The sequence below is a fragment of the Diadema setosum genome, chromosome 19 (genome assembly GCF_964275005.1).
Source record: "Diadema setosum chromosome 19, eeDiaSeto1, whole genome shotgun sequence".
Taxonomy (NCBI): domain Eukaryota; kingdom Metazoa; phylum Echinodermata; class Echinoidea; order Diadematoida; family Diadematidae; genus Diadema; species Diadema setosum.
This window is the reverse complement of record NC_092703.1, coordinates 14,301,174-14,316,022: the sequence shown is the minus strand read 5'-3', so window position 1 is coordinate 14,316,022 and position 14,849 is coordinate 14,301,174. Positions and strand designations below refer to the sequence as shown.

Below are 14,849 nucleotides of genomic sequence, written 5' to 3'. Positions count from 1 at the left end.
AGTCTATGGTGGGCCCTATTTATGTAGCTGATAAAGCTTCTCCAGCAACGAAAAGGAAAAACCTGTTACCAGGGCACACAGCTTAAATACATGGGTCCATTTATTCAGGTCCAATTGCGAAACAGAAATGAAGTTCTATTTTCTCAACGATATGTTACTGCAATTTGTGGTCGACAACCTTGATAAAAGTTCTACAAATCCAATCACGAGTAACGCTAATAGTAGTATTCTAATCGGGATACAATACAGTATATACCCATCACATCGCCGTTTTATCTAGTGTACACGCTCGAGAATGTTTTCCACAGATCATCTAACGTGTTCCGTTGATACCGAACAGTAAATTGCAATTGGATCCTATTTTTATTGATTTGGATAAATGATATTGATAATTAAGTCTGAGACAAGATAATTAAGTCTGAGACACTTAGTTATCATGTAGTTATTTTATATATGGCACTGTACATATCTATACACCGCACCAGACCCGCCAAACAGTGCGAAAATACACCAGATGGTGGACTGCACTTACTCGGAAGAAGAAGAAGAAGAAGAAGAAGAAGAAGAAGAAGAAGAAGGGTGAAAAAAAAATCACACGTATAATTATACCCACCCACCTATGTTGAGCATGGTCTGAAAGACAAGACTATAAATTACCCCCAAATCTTCACCTCCTCGCCGAGATCAGTTTGTGCGACGTAGACTAAAAATCATGTTGCCAATTGAAAATAGGGTGCTGTTAGCAAAGCTCACAAATATTATGTTATCGAAAGTAGTACTCATTTACATGAGTATAAATCACAAATGAAGATTAATATTTAATAGGTCAATATATTTTTCGAAAAACATAATGGATTACATCTCAACAGCAATTTTACTCTGACACAGTACTTTTACACCACACAGTAATATTCTGCGGTTTCACTTGTAGCGTTGGGACCTGAAATCCACCAATACGGAACACAGTTTTAGGTAGAACTGTAAGGAACAGGACAATGGCAGGGGGTCGACGAGGTCCTGGACGACCTCAGTTAAGTCGATCGATGCCACCGCCGCCGATTCATGCAACTAACGTGGTTCATGGTGGAAATTCATCATCGCAGGGCTCGTCTGTTCGTCATCGGTAAGTCCCATACGTGTTACTTTGTGCTGTATGTAACTACACACAGTCCTGTCATACCTGTCGCTGCGCTGTTGACTGTTGCAGTGTTGTTATTGTTGTAAGTCGTGTCGCACGGCGTCTGGTCGGGCTACCAGGGCCGGGTATGCTGTATGTAGATCTACTGCCACTGCTCTGGGTCAATCTATTACCACATTTGCATGTGTGTTCGTGTGAAGGTTGATCGCAACTGTATCATGTGTTGGTATTGACATTACTATTGTAGTATTGAGAGTGGACGTTCAAACAATGTCATGAATGTGTGTAAAAAACTAATAACATCTCTAATTCTACGTACAACAGTAAACTTACAAACAATGTACCCTGTCCGCCGCCTGCTGGAGTGGGGAGGAGGACAGCTGGCTAAATGTAAGTGGGGAGGATAGCTGGTATTAAACGTTAGAAGAAAAACAGCTGGAAACCAGAGAAACTGTTCTAATTGTCAGGGCCTAGTACAGTAGGGCCTACTACTGTGAGTATTTTACTTATACTATCTTGAAGAAGTTGATATGCAAATACTTCTATTCCAAGAAATGTCAATATGCAATTTCATCATGTTCATAGCAGCCTTGGCTTTCAAGGCATGCACTACATTTGTGACCCGCTACAACAAAAGGATCCGAAAGTCGGGGGAGGACAATTTTCTGAAAATGGCATGATATTATTCCCGTACTCCTCTACTTTAATTTCATATATAGCACAACTCATGAAAGTACTCGGTTGCGGAGATATCAATGATTTTATCAGCGCATGTCAAGTGGTTGAGGAAATCAGAGTTTCGAGAAAAACGCCTTCAACGTTGTCCTTCCGACGCTTTCATGGTCATGGGGAGGCGAGACAGTTTTCACCGCTTGACAATAGAAGGCACGCTCCTAGCGACCTCCGCCATGTTCAGTCAAGATTAGCGGCATCGGTCTACGCACGACCAATCGGTAATCAGGATGCCACGCTCTGACCAATAAGATCACTCCCTCGTTGCTAGGGGCGGAGTCTAGCTGCGGCGCTAAATCCAAATCTTCGGACACGTTTCTCTTACATTGAAAGTCGGAAAATCATGGCCCAGAAAAATGCTTATTTGTTGACTTTCCTTTGATCATTTAGCTTCGAAATTTCGGCAGATGATGGACAAAATATTAGACTACAAAATTATGCCAAAAACAGAAATCCGATTGTTTTGACCAATTTTGATGATGTGACTTCAAACTCGATTTTCTCGGCTCGGCCGTCAGCGACTTTAGGATCCTTTTGTTGTAGCGGGTCACATTTATACAAGTCAGGGAGTATTTGACCCCAGCAACTGAAAGTCAGAACACAAGCAGTATTAAAAGAAGGCTCACATTTCTATGGTGGGAGCCAAAGGTAAAAGCCTGTGGGTGCATTCAAGGAGTATATAAGATTAACCCGTTGAGGACGGACTGGTTTTGCTACAACACGCATTTCCCATAGACCCCTGCCCGAGTATACTCGGGACTCGTCCTCAACGGGTTAAGAAGGCATATCATTATTTCCTGATTTTACATTATGATTGATGTGGTGAGACCCACACAGCTCTGAGGTCAGACAGTCTATATCAAAAGTGAAATAAACATTTTTTATACATTTCATAAATTTACTGCATTTCTATATTTTGATGACATGTTTTCATGTTGTGATGCCTTCAGTGCTTGCATTCTTGTTTTTTTAATTTGATTTATGCTCACTAATTTGTTCCAGAGAAATCAATGCTGCAGAGAAGTGGTTGTAGTAGTTGCCCTAGGTCCCCAAGTCATTCTGATGGTGTTGTTACTTATTGTAATGTGAACTTGATTTGATTTTATCTGACAGGGGTGGAGCGGGAGGAAGTGGAGGTAACGCCCCGCCCACCACGCTTATCACCATCACTCCAATCCGGCACCCGGATATTCCAAATCTTCCGACTGAGGGCAGTCTCCTCTTTGAAGCCCACACGGTGATCTACCTGCTGACGGCACTGTTCCTGCAGTACATCAACATCTACAAGACAGTTTGGTGGCTTCCCCTGGCTCCATCCAATACAGCCATGGTACGTTGACCACAAAAGGGAGAAAGACTAATGAAGATGGGGTGGGGGGGGGGGGGGGTGGAGTTGACATGAATACTTTGAAAGAATTAAAAAGGGTATTTTATTGAATAATATCCATTGCAATCTGCGGGCTGAATTGTGGACAGTTTACATGAATAAGCATGAATGCTTTAAAATATGTAGAAGATAGTAAAAAATGGGTAGAATAAATTTACAAAAAACAAACACAAATATGCCATTACAATTTCTAACGCCACTATTCTCATTATCATAAGTAATCAAAATTACTTAAAAAATGCCCTTTAAATTCAACATCTATCTCTTCTTCCTCCTCTTCTTCTACTTTGTTTTTGTATGTGTGCATGTGTTTGTTTGTGTGTTCGTGTGTGTTTGATCATTGTGACATAAATTGTTTTCATGTGTATTGTGTGCACATGTAATACAGAGGATAGAATCATATCAAAGGTAAGCTGCAATAAAGACCACATCTTCAACAGATCTTTTTTACCTCTGTCTAATAATAACAACATCAAGTGTTTGTTGTCACTATGTCACGCAGAACTTCCATCTGATCGACCCGTACCTGCTGGTGTTTGTGACCTTGGTTCTCATCAGGCGACTGATTTGGCATTTCATTATAGAGGTATGCTGGTAACCGTGATATAGCTTCATTCGTATAATACATTGTACATAGTAAACATGTGCAGAACAAGAGAATTCAAGGGTAACGTCATCTGTACCTGGTATTTTTTTGTGTGTGTGTGTGTGTGTGTGTGTGTGTGTGTGTAATGGAAATAGTGTTCTTGACTGTATACTCACGTATAGCCAGTGTTCAATCTGTTCTGATGAAGTATATGTAGTTTTCAGGTTATTGATAAAGAACAGAAAGACAAAACTGTGTTCTCTTGCTCACACATTTGTGGATGTTTAACTCGTTCTTATGCATTTGTGTAGTAAAAGCGAAATGACAAAACAGAACATAGAGCTTCTCCACTCCCATGATTGTTGTCAGTATAGATTCATTTAGCAGTGTAGACAAATGCAGATGGTCTTCTTTATAGATCTGTATAGATCTTGATTTCGAAGGCAATGCCACATGCTAAAAGTATACACAGTTCACTCCTGTTATAACAAAGACCTCAGGACCTGTGGTTTTATTTCGTTATTTTGAAGTTTCATTAAAGCTGAACAGTAAAGTGTTATAAAGCAATAATATAGATGATGATTTTAGGACCTGAATTCTTACTTCGTTGTAATGAGAATTTTGTCATAACTGTGTTTGTTGTAATGGGAGTGCACTGTATTGATCTCTTTGGTGCAATTGTTCATTCTTTATGTATTTGTTATTTTTGTATTTATTATTTTTGTATTTATTATTATTATTTTCTTATTCTTAATGTATTATCTTTTTTCCCCTGGCAGCTGTCACCAATAGTGACCAATGTTACCGTGGGTTACTGCCTCCTTCAGGTGTTAAAGGTCATCATCACGCTCAGCTTCCTCAACCTGGGGCTCTGGTGCCTTTGGCAGCTCATGAACAACAACTCTCCTCTGAACCTTCTCTTCCTGGCATATCCGTGAGTGGAAATTCCTGTCATCCCCGGCTGTGTGTTGCTGCTGCTACAAAAGCCCGATAACAGTCACGGAATGTTGATTTCCTGATATTGGTGTTTGCAAATTTTCCAGACTCCAAAGCTGTTCATAATTGGATATTTGTCACACTTTACTAAGAGAAAACAAAAAACAAAAAAAGCAAAAAAACAAAACAAAATATGTACTGCAAAATAGTGAGGGAGCAAGTCATCAGATAAACACAAATTTATGAAAAGTGGCTTTCAGTTGAAATGTTCATAGTCAGGTCTGTGGAAAATTTTTCATTTAGAAAGTATGTCCATTAAAATAGCACTGTGATGTGCTTCATTAAAAAAACAAAACAGAGTTTGACTTTCATGACATTACTGTGCTTTGAAACTATGAAAGAAGAAGCTGGTTAAAAGGTAACTTTCATTTTTTTTTTTTCAACAAATTATCAGATGTCTTAAATGCAGCCATATTGCTTTGCTTTCCCCGAGGTTTTATTGCACACTTGCATGCGATGCGATGTGTCACATGATTATGATGAAGCCTTCTTTGTAAGCCTCACAGAGTGCCACAATATTTCATCTCTTGATGACGTGTCTGCTCACAAGGAATGAACAGTTTAACCACTATTTTGAGTGACATTGCTTGACAAAGAGTGTTGTTGTGGAATCAAATATTTTATGATGATGTTACAAGTATGTAATCTGCAATGAACTAGACTTTGTTTTTTCATCCAAACTTTTTTTGATTTTGTCCATCACGTACAGGAACTTGATGAACCACATCTTGACTCTGCTTAGGGAGTTATTGTCTCCAGTTTGCAAAGCAACCTTTGGCTCAAAGTTGCTCTTTAACACTGTGGTCACTCAATTTGACAAAAAATTTCATAATTGTTCTTGAGTATTCTGTTCTAACACAACTGTCTCTGGAAAAAGTTGAGTCTGGTCACCCACAACTATTTGAATATTTTCATTTAAGCATTCAATTTTAGCAAAAAATTTTTGTAGCTCTTCATTTTTGCCTGATAGTGCAAACACCAGTAACATGTAGACTCCAGAATGCATAAGGCAAGGTCATAAAAGATTTTTCAAACTGGGAACATTCTGAAATGGAACTTATTTTCAGAATTGTAATGATGATTAGTTGCTTATTTCACCCTCTTTATCTTGTTTTCTGCTCACTTTGCTGTTATACAGCCTCATTTCCTACTTTCTCTTGTACGGCCTGACCCTGGACATCAACCTCTCCCAACTGGCCCCGCCCGCCAAGGGTAGCCGGGAGGAGCACCTGTGGAACGGCATCACCATGGCGACGCCCGTCAAGCACAAGTGCTCCCACATGCCGAGTGAGATCCGGCAGGAGGCGGACCGGCTGAAGATGGACTTCAACTCGCGCGTAAAGAGCGTCCTCTTCAACTCCATGGTGTGCGCGTACTACGTGGGCTTTGTCCCCATATGCTTCCTACAGGTGCGTGGGGAGCATGGCTCCGTAACACGGTTTTTAAACCCTTTGTGTGCTCTGAGAGCCGATTGGCATGGAAAACCTCTTGGCTGTGTACACACTGTTCAAAGTCCATGGCATGGAATGGTTGATGGAGATATAAAGAACACATTTGCCCTACGTGTCTCCCCCTCCCGCTCCATATTAAAGGACAAGTTCACCTTCCTTAACATAAGGATTGAGAGAATGCAGCAATATTAGTAGAACACATCAGTGAAAGTTTGAGGAAAATTGGACAATCGATGCAAAAGTTATGAATTTTTAAAACTTTTGTGTTGGAACCGCTGGATGAGGAGACTACTAAGGCTCGTGATGTCATATGAGTACAACAGTATAAAGAAAATGTAAAGAAAATTCAACATATTTTCACTTTTTTCGCATAATAAAAGAGCACTTGACTTGCCTCTTTCTAAAAGCAATGGGAATAATATTACCCATAACATATGTCAGTAACGAGTCAAGGGAATGTGTACTTTTTTCAAAAGATGAAATTTTGTGAAATTCTCTTTATATTTTCCTTATATTGTTGTACGCATGTGACATCATACACTGCAGTAGTCTTCTCATCCAGCGGTGACTGCACAAAAACTTCAAAAATTCATAACTTTTGAACGGATTGTCCGATTTTCCTCAAACTTTCAATGATGTGTTCTACTAATATTGCTACATTCTCTCAATCCTCATGTTAATGAAGGTGAACTTGTCCTTTAAAGTGGAATGAAAATTGACCCCTACAAGACAAACAAAAAAACAGAAATGTTTTGTAGAGTGGGAACAGGGAGATTGTCATGTGTAATGACCGTGTGTTCTTTGAAATAACACCTCAGTAGAATATCCTATGAGTACAAAGTGCATCCTGTATCACAACTCCTTGCCTTCAAGTATATACATTTAATGCATGTCTTATTGAAAACATTGTGAGGTTGCTGTCTTGATAGCCCTATAGCCAAAGTATGCCTTTGTATAGTTCTAAATGGCTAAGAATTAGTAACAGACTCTCTTTCTCTCTGCTGTATAGTTTTAGATTTTATTGTTCGTACATCTGAAAAGTTATGCTATCCAGAGAAGCAGAATGCGTGAGCAATGTTCAGAGAATTAACTATTTCTTTGTTTTAGTTTCAGAGTCTTGCTGAATTATTTGATCGATCATTCTTGTTCATCCAATTCGTTAATCATCATACCTATACTTTGATGTAAATATTGTGATGTATCGTTCGTGCTTATGAAATAGCTATAAAGGATCTGATGAGCTGTAAAAGTCCACTCCGAAGGACTAGGCCTTGAGGATATAATGCCCTACGGAGGGACGCAACCACTGCTTTCAGTTGACTCAAACCAGGGACTGCATTATTAGGAGACTATTAATTTTTCTTATTACTGAGCCACAGTGGCTCATTTGAATCAGATTCTGCCCTTGTTTCCTGGAGTATGAAATGAATACCTTTGAAGGAAGATAAAAACTTTTTTTTTGAGCTAGTGTGCCTCTATTATGAACATTGTTTTCCATTTACTTAAAATCATGATTCCATCTGAGGACAGACTGATTTTGCTATAACACACATTTCCCATAGACACCTGCCCAAGTATACTCGGGAATACACTGTAGTCTTCAACAGGTTTAAGCAGTTACTAGATGATATCATTTTGTGTCATCTCTCTTTTTCTCCCCTCTTTCCTCAATCCCATCAGCCTGCTATGTATCTTGATCTCTGGTGGTCGTGTTTTCTGATTGCTTTCGTCTGGATCAACTCCTTTGTCATGTTTGGCTCGCACTTCCTTCCCGTGGCTTACTGCGACGCCCTGCACCGCTGCTCGCTACACCTCGGCCGCTGGCAGAAAATGGAGCACGGCTACAGCAACACACCACAGCACCTGTAAGTCTGAACGATGCCAGTGGATATGGACAGATTTTCTAGCCATTACAATTACTGTACCGTAAAGCAAGAAATATTTGCAGCATGAAGTTTTTGCAAATTGGAGCAAACAGCCTTTTTTACTGCATGAAATTTTCACGAACTGCCACTGGCATTAAAATCCATATCATGTTAACAAGAAATTTTGTGTAAATGAAAGAAAGATATTATTCAGAGGGGTGAAGGCTCAGGTTTGAGTTTCTTCAGTTTGTCTCCCTCTACAAATGAAAATTTGTTAAGATTGCAACTGCTGATCTGTAAATTAACAAACATGTCGGGAAAAAGGAACTAGTGGGACTCGAACCTGTCATCTACTGCTTTCCGGGCAGCGACACTACCACCAGGCTGTCCCTGGTTGCCGGAAGTGACACGATGAACGTGGAAGTTTCAAGTTTCAAGTTTATTCAAAGTTTCCACAATACAAAAATTACATGAGAACAATAATGTGTAACAAGGAATACATTGTTGAATATATGCGATTAAAACAAATTGCAGAATTGAATATAAATTGACAATGCATGTAGATGCATAGAGATGTAAAGTGGAGGGGTCTTAGAAAAGCAAGCTTGTATAATAAGAACCCCTGAAAAGGCAAGTTAAGACATGTGATATAACAACTCACTAATATATACAAACATATTAAAGCCATAGAATAATTCTAGTGGAATCTCTCAAGAAGCACAGCAGCAACACCCTAAAGACCAAAGAAATTGACACCAAATTTATTGCCCAAGCAAAAAATACCCAAAATACCCAAGCTCCGAAATTCCATCATTGTTATGTTAAGTAGTCCAAGGCGGACAAGGCATAGGATAAATGAAAGAAAGATATTATTCAGAGGGGTGAAGGCTCAGGTTTGAGTTTCTTCAGTTTGTCTCCCTCTACAAATGAAAATTTATTAATTTGAAAATTGTGTGTACATTCTAATTTTTCAAATCTTGGCTCTCATGAAATCTGTAAAATTGAAATGCATGTGAAAATTTCTGGTTTTACAGTACCCTATTGAAATTTGCTTGAAATTTTGGTGAACTGCCACTGGCATTAAAATCCATATTGTGTAAACAAGAAATTTTGTGAACATTTTACTTTTTCACATCTTGGCTCTCATGAAATTTGCAAAATTGAAATGCATATGCAAATTTCTGGTTTTACAGTACCTTATTGGCACTTTAGTTAATGAAAGAATATGACCATTTTGTGTAAATGTTCAGATTTTGAGATGCAGTTGTATCTGTATTGATTGTGAAAGTTGCGTCAGATGCCTTCACTATGCTCTGCTTGACTGTTGATATTATTTTGACAGTGTAACTTCAGTGTTTTGCAGAAAAAAAGTTCCAATTAACTCACTGTGTGAAGCTCTTTTAGACTAGAAATTTGGTCCATGTAGAAAGATGTCCTCGATTAACTTGGTAATCCATATTAAAGGAAACCAAAACCCAAAGAGAAATGTGGATTGAGTGAAAGCAGCGACATTAGTAGAACACATCAGTGAAAGTTTGAGGAAAATCAGACAATCGATGCAAAAGTTATGAATTTATGAAGTTATGAGTTTTGGTATTGAAACCGCTGGATGAGGAGACTACTAGAGATTGTGACATATGTTTTGACAAAAAAAATAGAAAGAAAATCTAAAGGGAATTTCACAAAAATTCACTTTTCTAGCATAATGAAAGAGGACTTGACTTACCACTTTCAGAAAGCAGGGGGAATAATTTCTACCCTTAACATATGTCAGTATCAAATTGATGGAATGTGTAATTTTCATGAAAAATGACTTTTTGTGGAATTCCCTTTATATTTTCTTTATATTGTTGTCCACACATACATCATAATCTCTAGTAGTCTCCTCATCCAGCGGTTGTAACACCAAAACTTTAAAAATTCATATCTTTCACATCGATTGTCCGATTTTCCTCAAACTGTCATTGTTGTGTTCTACTAATGTTGCTGCTTTCACTCAATCCACATTGCTCTTTTGGTTTTGGTTTCCTTTAAGCAGACTATGAAGACACTCTGTTTTAAAAAGAATTCCCTTTATATGTCAAGGAAATCCCACATGATTGCCTTTTCCTCTATAGAGTAAATGGAAAGTATCACAAACAGAAATACTGTGACTAAGTTGCTGACATTCACAACAGCAAAATCTAATATTTTGTGTTATCATTTATCCCATTTTCCTGTCAACTTTGACAATCAAAATGTTGCTTTCATTTCAATAATCTTACTCTGCACTTTGTTGCTCATTAGGATAATGTTTCTTTTGGATGAAATGTCAGAGACTTGTTGCATAATATAAATAAAGAATTTACACGAATACTTCCAGTGTACTATTTCTCCGCAGCAGAAGTACTGACCCTTAAATGCTCTGCAATATTTTTGCCCTCATGCAGATGGTCGGACACAACAGTGTGGCCCCAAGGTGTGTTAGTGCGATACAACAAGGGCATTTATCGTGCGACCGGACAGCAAAACGTGGCCTTCCCCTCAGATCGATCATATGCACGCTTTTATGTAAGTTTCACAGTCCTCATTATGATAGTGTGAAAAGTATATTGCGTAAGAACTCTCTTTTTTCTTTTTTTTTTCTGAGCCCATTTACACAAGTGAAAACAATATGCAGTCTCAAAGCTTTCATCCTGAGGTACAAGGTCATCAAATGGTCAAGTTGCAGTTAAGTGTAGAAAACTATGTTGGAAATCTTGGTATTTTACTTCTTCTTCTTCTTCTTTGTTGTTGTTGTCTTCTCTTTCTTCTTCTTGGCTTTTGTCTTCTTTGTCTTCTTCTTCTTTGTTTTCGTCATCTTCATCTTTTTCGTCTTCATCTTTTGATCTGCTTGTTTAAGTACTTGTATACTGTTTATATCAAATATTTTAATGTATGGCAAATTTTGTGCTCTACAGAACAACCCCAGGAATGATACCACATGAACATTTTCAGAGATGGAACATTATGCACAAAAATACTCACTCTCATTATAAACAAGCAGTGTTCCCTGAAATTGGCCATGTGTTAAATGGGTGGCTACTAACTGATCAGTGGGAATACTGGGGGATGATTGTTCCAATCCTTGTGGGATTCATTTAAGAGTACATTATATATCTATTGTTGTGTGAAAATTATTTGCTTCAGAATGGTCTCATATATGCAAGTAATGTGCAGTTTAATGTCAGCGATCGCCCCGTCACTGTGCAGGCATGCTAACCTGGAAACATTAAACTGCACATTACTTGCATATGAGACCATTCTGAAGCAAATAATTTTCACACAACAGTAGATATATAATGTACTCTTAAATGAATCCCACAAGGATTGGAACAATCGTCCCCCAGCATTCCCACTGATTCCCACTGATCAGTTACTAGCCATCCCCTTTAAAAATAACATTTACAAGCAAAAGTTTTCCCTTTCTCTGTCAGATTGTAATAGGCTATTGATGAGCTGTTTATGAGTATTGTTTGTTGATAGCAGCATCTAAGGATGATGTTCTTTTTCCGACCTTTCCTTCTTCCCTGTTGCGTCACATCCCGTCGGCAGTTCATGTTCCACGACCCGCTGCGAGTGCTGAACCTGTTCGTGTTCCTGCAGCTGGGCGTGATCGCCACCCAGCTCTACCTGCTGATCCGCCACTCCCACTGGCACTACGTCATCTCCCTTTCCCTGCTCCTCTTCTGCAACTACTACGTGCTCTTCAAGCTGCTGCGCAACCGCTTCATCCTCGGCAAGGTCTACCGGCCCATGCACGACGAGATGGAGTAGAGAGATGGCGTGCGCACGTGTCCCTATTTTTGATAATTTCTTGGGGTCTGGTTCTTGTTTTTGTCCCCTCTGTCGCTGCTGCTGACTTCATCTTGGCTTAGTAACTTTGTAGTTTGCGTTTCTGTATTTGTAACAGTCTAAGAGGTGGTAGAGAAGAATGGGCTGGAATGATTAAGGAGGCTGTGCAGCTTTAAAGGGATGGTGTAATTTCGGTTGACATAGGACTCAAGGTTTCTTAACCTTTTTTTTTTTGTGTGAGATAATGAGAAACTTCTTTTGAAATATGAAAGAGCATATAATTCTAAAAAGTATTCAAAGTTTATTTGGTGAAAATTGGTTTTGAAATGGCTGAAATATCCCAGTAAAGCAGTCTTGATAAAAGTTGGGACCCACCTTTTATTAGGATTGCTTTGTTTTCCTTTGTTTTTGGATATCTCAGTCATTTCAAAACCAATTTTCATCAAATAAACTCTTAATTCCTCTTAGAATTGTATAGTCTTGAACATTTCACAAAGTGGTTTCTAAATATCTTGCAAAAAAGTTAAAAGCTGAATCCTCATATCAACCTATACTATACCATCCCTTTAAAGTTGATGCACCCAATGTAGACCTCAAAATACTCATTGCATAGAATTATAAAGCAAAATTGTTCTTTTTTTCTGGCTAAGAGTGACAAGACAATTAACAAAATCAACTAAATTAACATAAAGGAAAAGCAGGGAATATTTTCATGTCATCTTTTCCAGAATAGACCAGTCTCAGGTAAAAACTGAAATTCGTTCTTGTTTATTAAAACGATTCTCGCCATGACGTAAAGATTCAGAGGGTCCACATGAAAGGACTAGTACCGCTGAAATGTAGAGGCATGTAATGTTTACTGCACATAGCTTTTTTTGCTGAACATAAGGAAGCATGCTGGCATCAGTGCATGAATGTTTTAGTTTACATTGGATGACATGAAGGAAGATAAGTCATTCTCACTTTGACAAAGTTTCACAATATCGGAGCCCCCGCCCCTCAAAAATTTTAGAGATTGTGCTTGCTGTAATCTGTGTCAGTTAGATGGGGCAAAATATCTGAGAATTCGATCATTAGCAAACATCATCCTTGCTACAAACCTGGGGGGTGTTTTATAAAGCTGTTCGTAAAGTTCCGTACGACTTTAACGAACGACTGGTGATCAGTTCTTGCGCTGGAGTGTGGAAATTCTGATAAGTATAGCGCATCAGAACTGATCACCAGTCGTTCGTAAGTCGTTTGTAACTTTACGAACAGCTTTATAAAACAGGGCCCTGGTAAGGTTCTTTACTCTGGTACCTATGGCCCTGGCATCTATTGCTCACAGTGGTATCGTTGTGTGCTCGAGAGAACGATGCAAACGTGCGATTCAAGGAAGGTGTGCCCGAGAGAATGATGTAAACGCATGCGAGGCGCTTGTCATACTTATGGGCCTCGTCCGCGTTCATGTTGTTCTCCCGGGCACACCGTCTGTGAATCACGTGCATTCTCATCATTCTCCCAGTCACACTATGTTACATTTGTTTTGGGATTGTTGATCATATTTCATTATTCAGGGAAATAGCCGAGTTGGTAGAGGGTTACAAAGTCCAATGTCAGTCTGAAAAATCATTGTCAGAAGAGAGAAAAATGCTAAGTGCAAAATTGATGAAAAAACAAGCAAACAAATCTCCCCAACATATTAAGTTTTGCCGATTAAATATTATGAAATGATAATGCTCAGGTCTCAACATCTTTGTTGATGAGACAGAAATCACCACATGGTAGAGAAGAGATAAGTGTATCGAACATAAAGTATTGCATGCATACATACCCAGAAGGAATCACAGATAAAACCTTACATCAAAATTTTACTACTAAAGATGTATATGGACAAATATTAATAACAGTCTCAGTCATTCCTAATTGGTAACTCAGTCAGTGATATGGAAGTCGCCACAAGCATTGTCCAATGGGTTTAAAGACTTGTTGGGAAAAACTGTGATAATTACGAGTACCCAGAATGAGTAAATATCAGACATCATCAAAATTTTTACTTCAAAGATTTAGATAAAAAGATGCAAATATTGCTCTTGGCTTCTATTGTGATGTAGTGGTAACCACCCTCCTTTCCTTTGTGTTGGTCTTTGTTTTCTGTGTCAACAATGAACCACATGCATGGATAATGATACTCCGCATTTCGGTCATGCTGAAAGTAAGACATTGGAATGAAAGAATTGGAAATCATATTCACAGAATATCGAGTCAAAATTTTAGACAGCTTTTTCAGTTCAAGTCATCTTGATTTTCCAGATAGGTCAGCACCATACTGTCACGTTTTCTACGATGAATGAAGTATTTGCGTGCCTGTACAACGCATTGGATTATGCAATAAATGTCCACTTTTACCATGAAAGATTTGTGCTTCCTACGGAAAAAGGAGGGTGGGAGGGAATGTTTGCATTATATGAAATATTTTGACAAGGGAATGTAATGACTCATACTTCCAGAATATGCACCATCAACAATCTTTGCACAGTACACTGCGTGAGAAAGGGTTTTTTTCGACTACCTGGTATGCTCTTGTGCATTTGGGGAAACAACATTCAGAGAGAGACGATTGTGAACAGTGGCAGTGACGTTGCCCCATTATAGTCAGGAGTAATGACTTGTGTTCTTGGTAATAGGAGAAAGCACTAATAGACGTAAGTGAAGGTAGTGACAAAAATGCTCAGAGTTGCACCTTTCTTACACAACTGCAATGCATAAACTTTATGGCTTTCCATTTTGTTCAACAAGTTATTTTTAAAGCCCATGTGAAACCCAGATAGTTAAGTATTTCAAGGAAAACTAATGAAAACTGTGTGTGAATAAGTTTAGAAAGGAAATATGAATGCCCACA

At 38.6% G+C, this 14,849-nt stretch overlaps 1 protein-coding gene across 1 annotated transcript; it reads left to right on the top strand.

The window, feature by feature from the left end:
- The first annotated feature begins 923 nt into the window (after nucleotides 1-923).
- On the top strand, nucleotides 924-12,202 carry LOC140242644 (transmembrane protein 39A-A-like). The gene is made up of 8 exons (XM_072322400.1): nucleotides 924-1,123; nucleotides 2,984-3,200; nucleotides 3,760-3,843; nucleotides 4,623-4,777; nucleotides 5,978-6,248; nucleotides 7,971-8,155; nucleotides 10,585-10,705; nucleotides 11,729-12,202. The coding sequence occupies exons 1-8, from the start codon at nucleotides 996-998 to the stop codon at nucleotides 11,948-11,950; spliced, it is 1,383 nt and encodes a 460-aa protein (XP_072178501.1). The 5' UTR covers nucleotides 924-995; the 3' UTR covers nucleotides 11,951-12,202.
- Nucleotides 12,203-14,849: the final 2,647 nt, after the last annotated feature.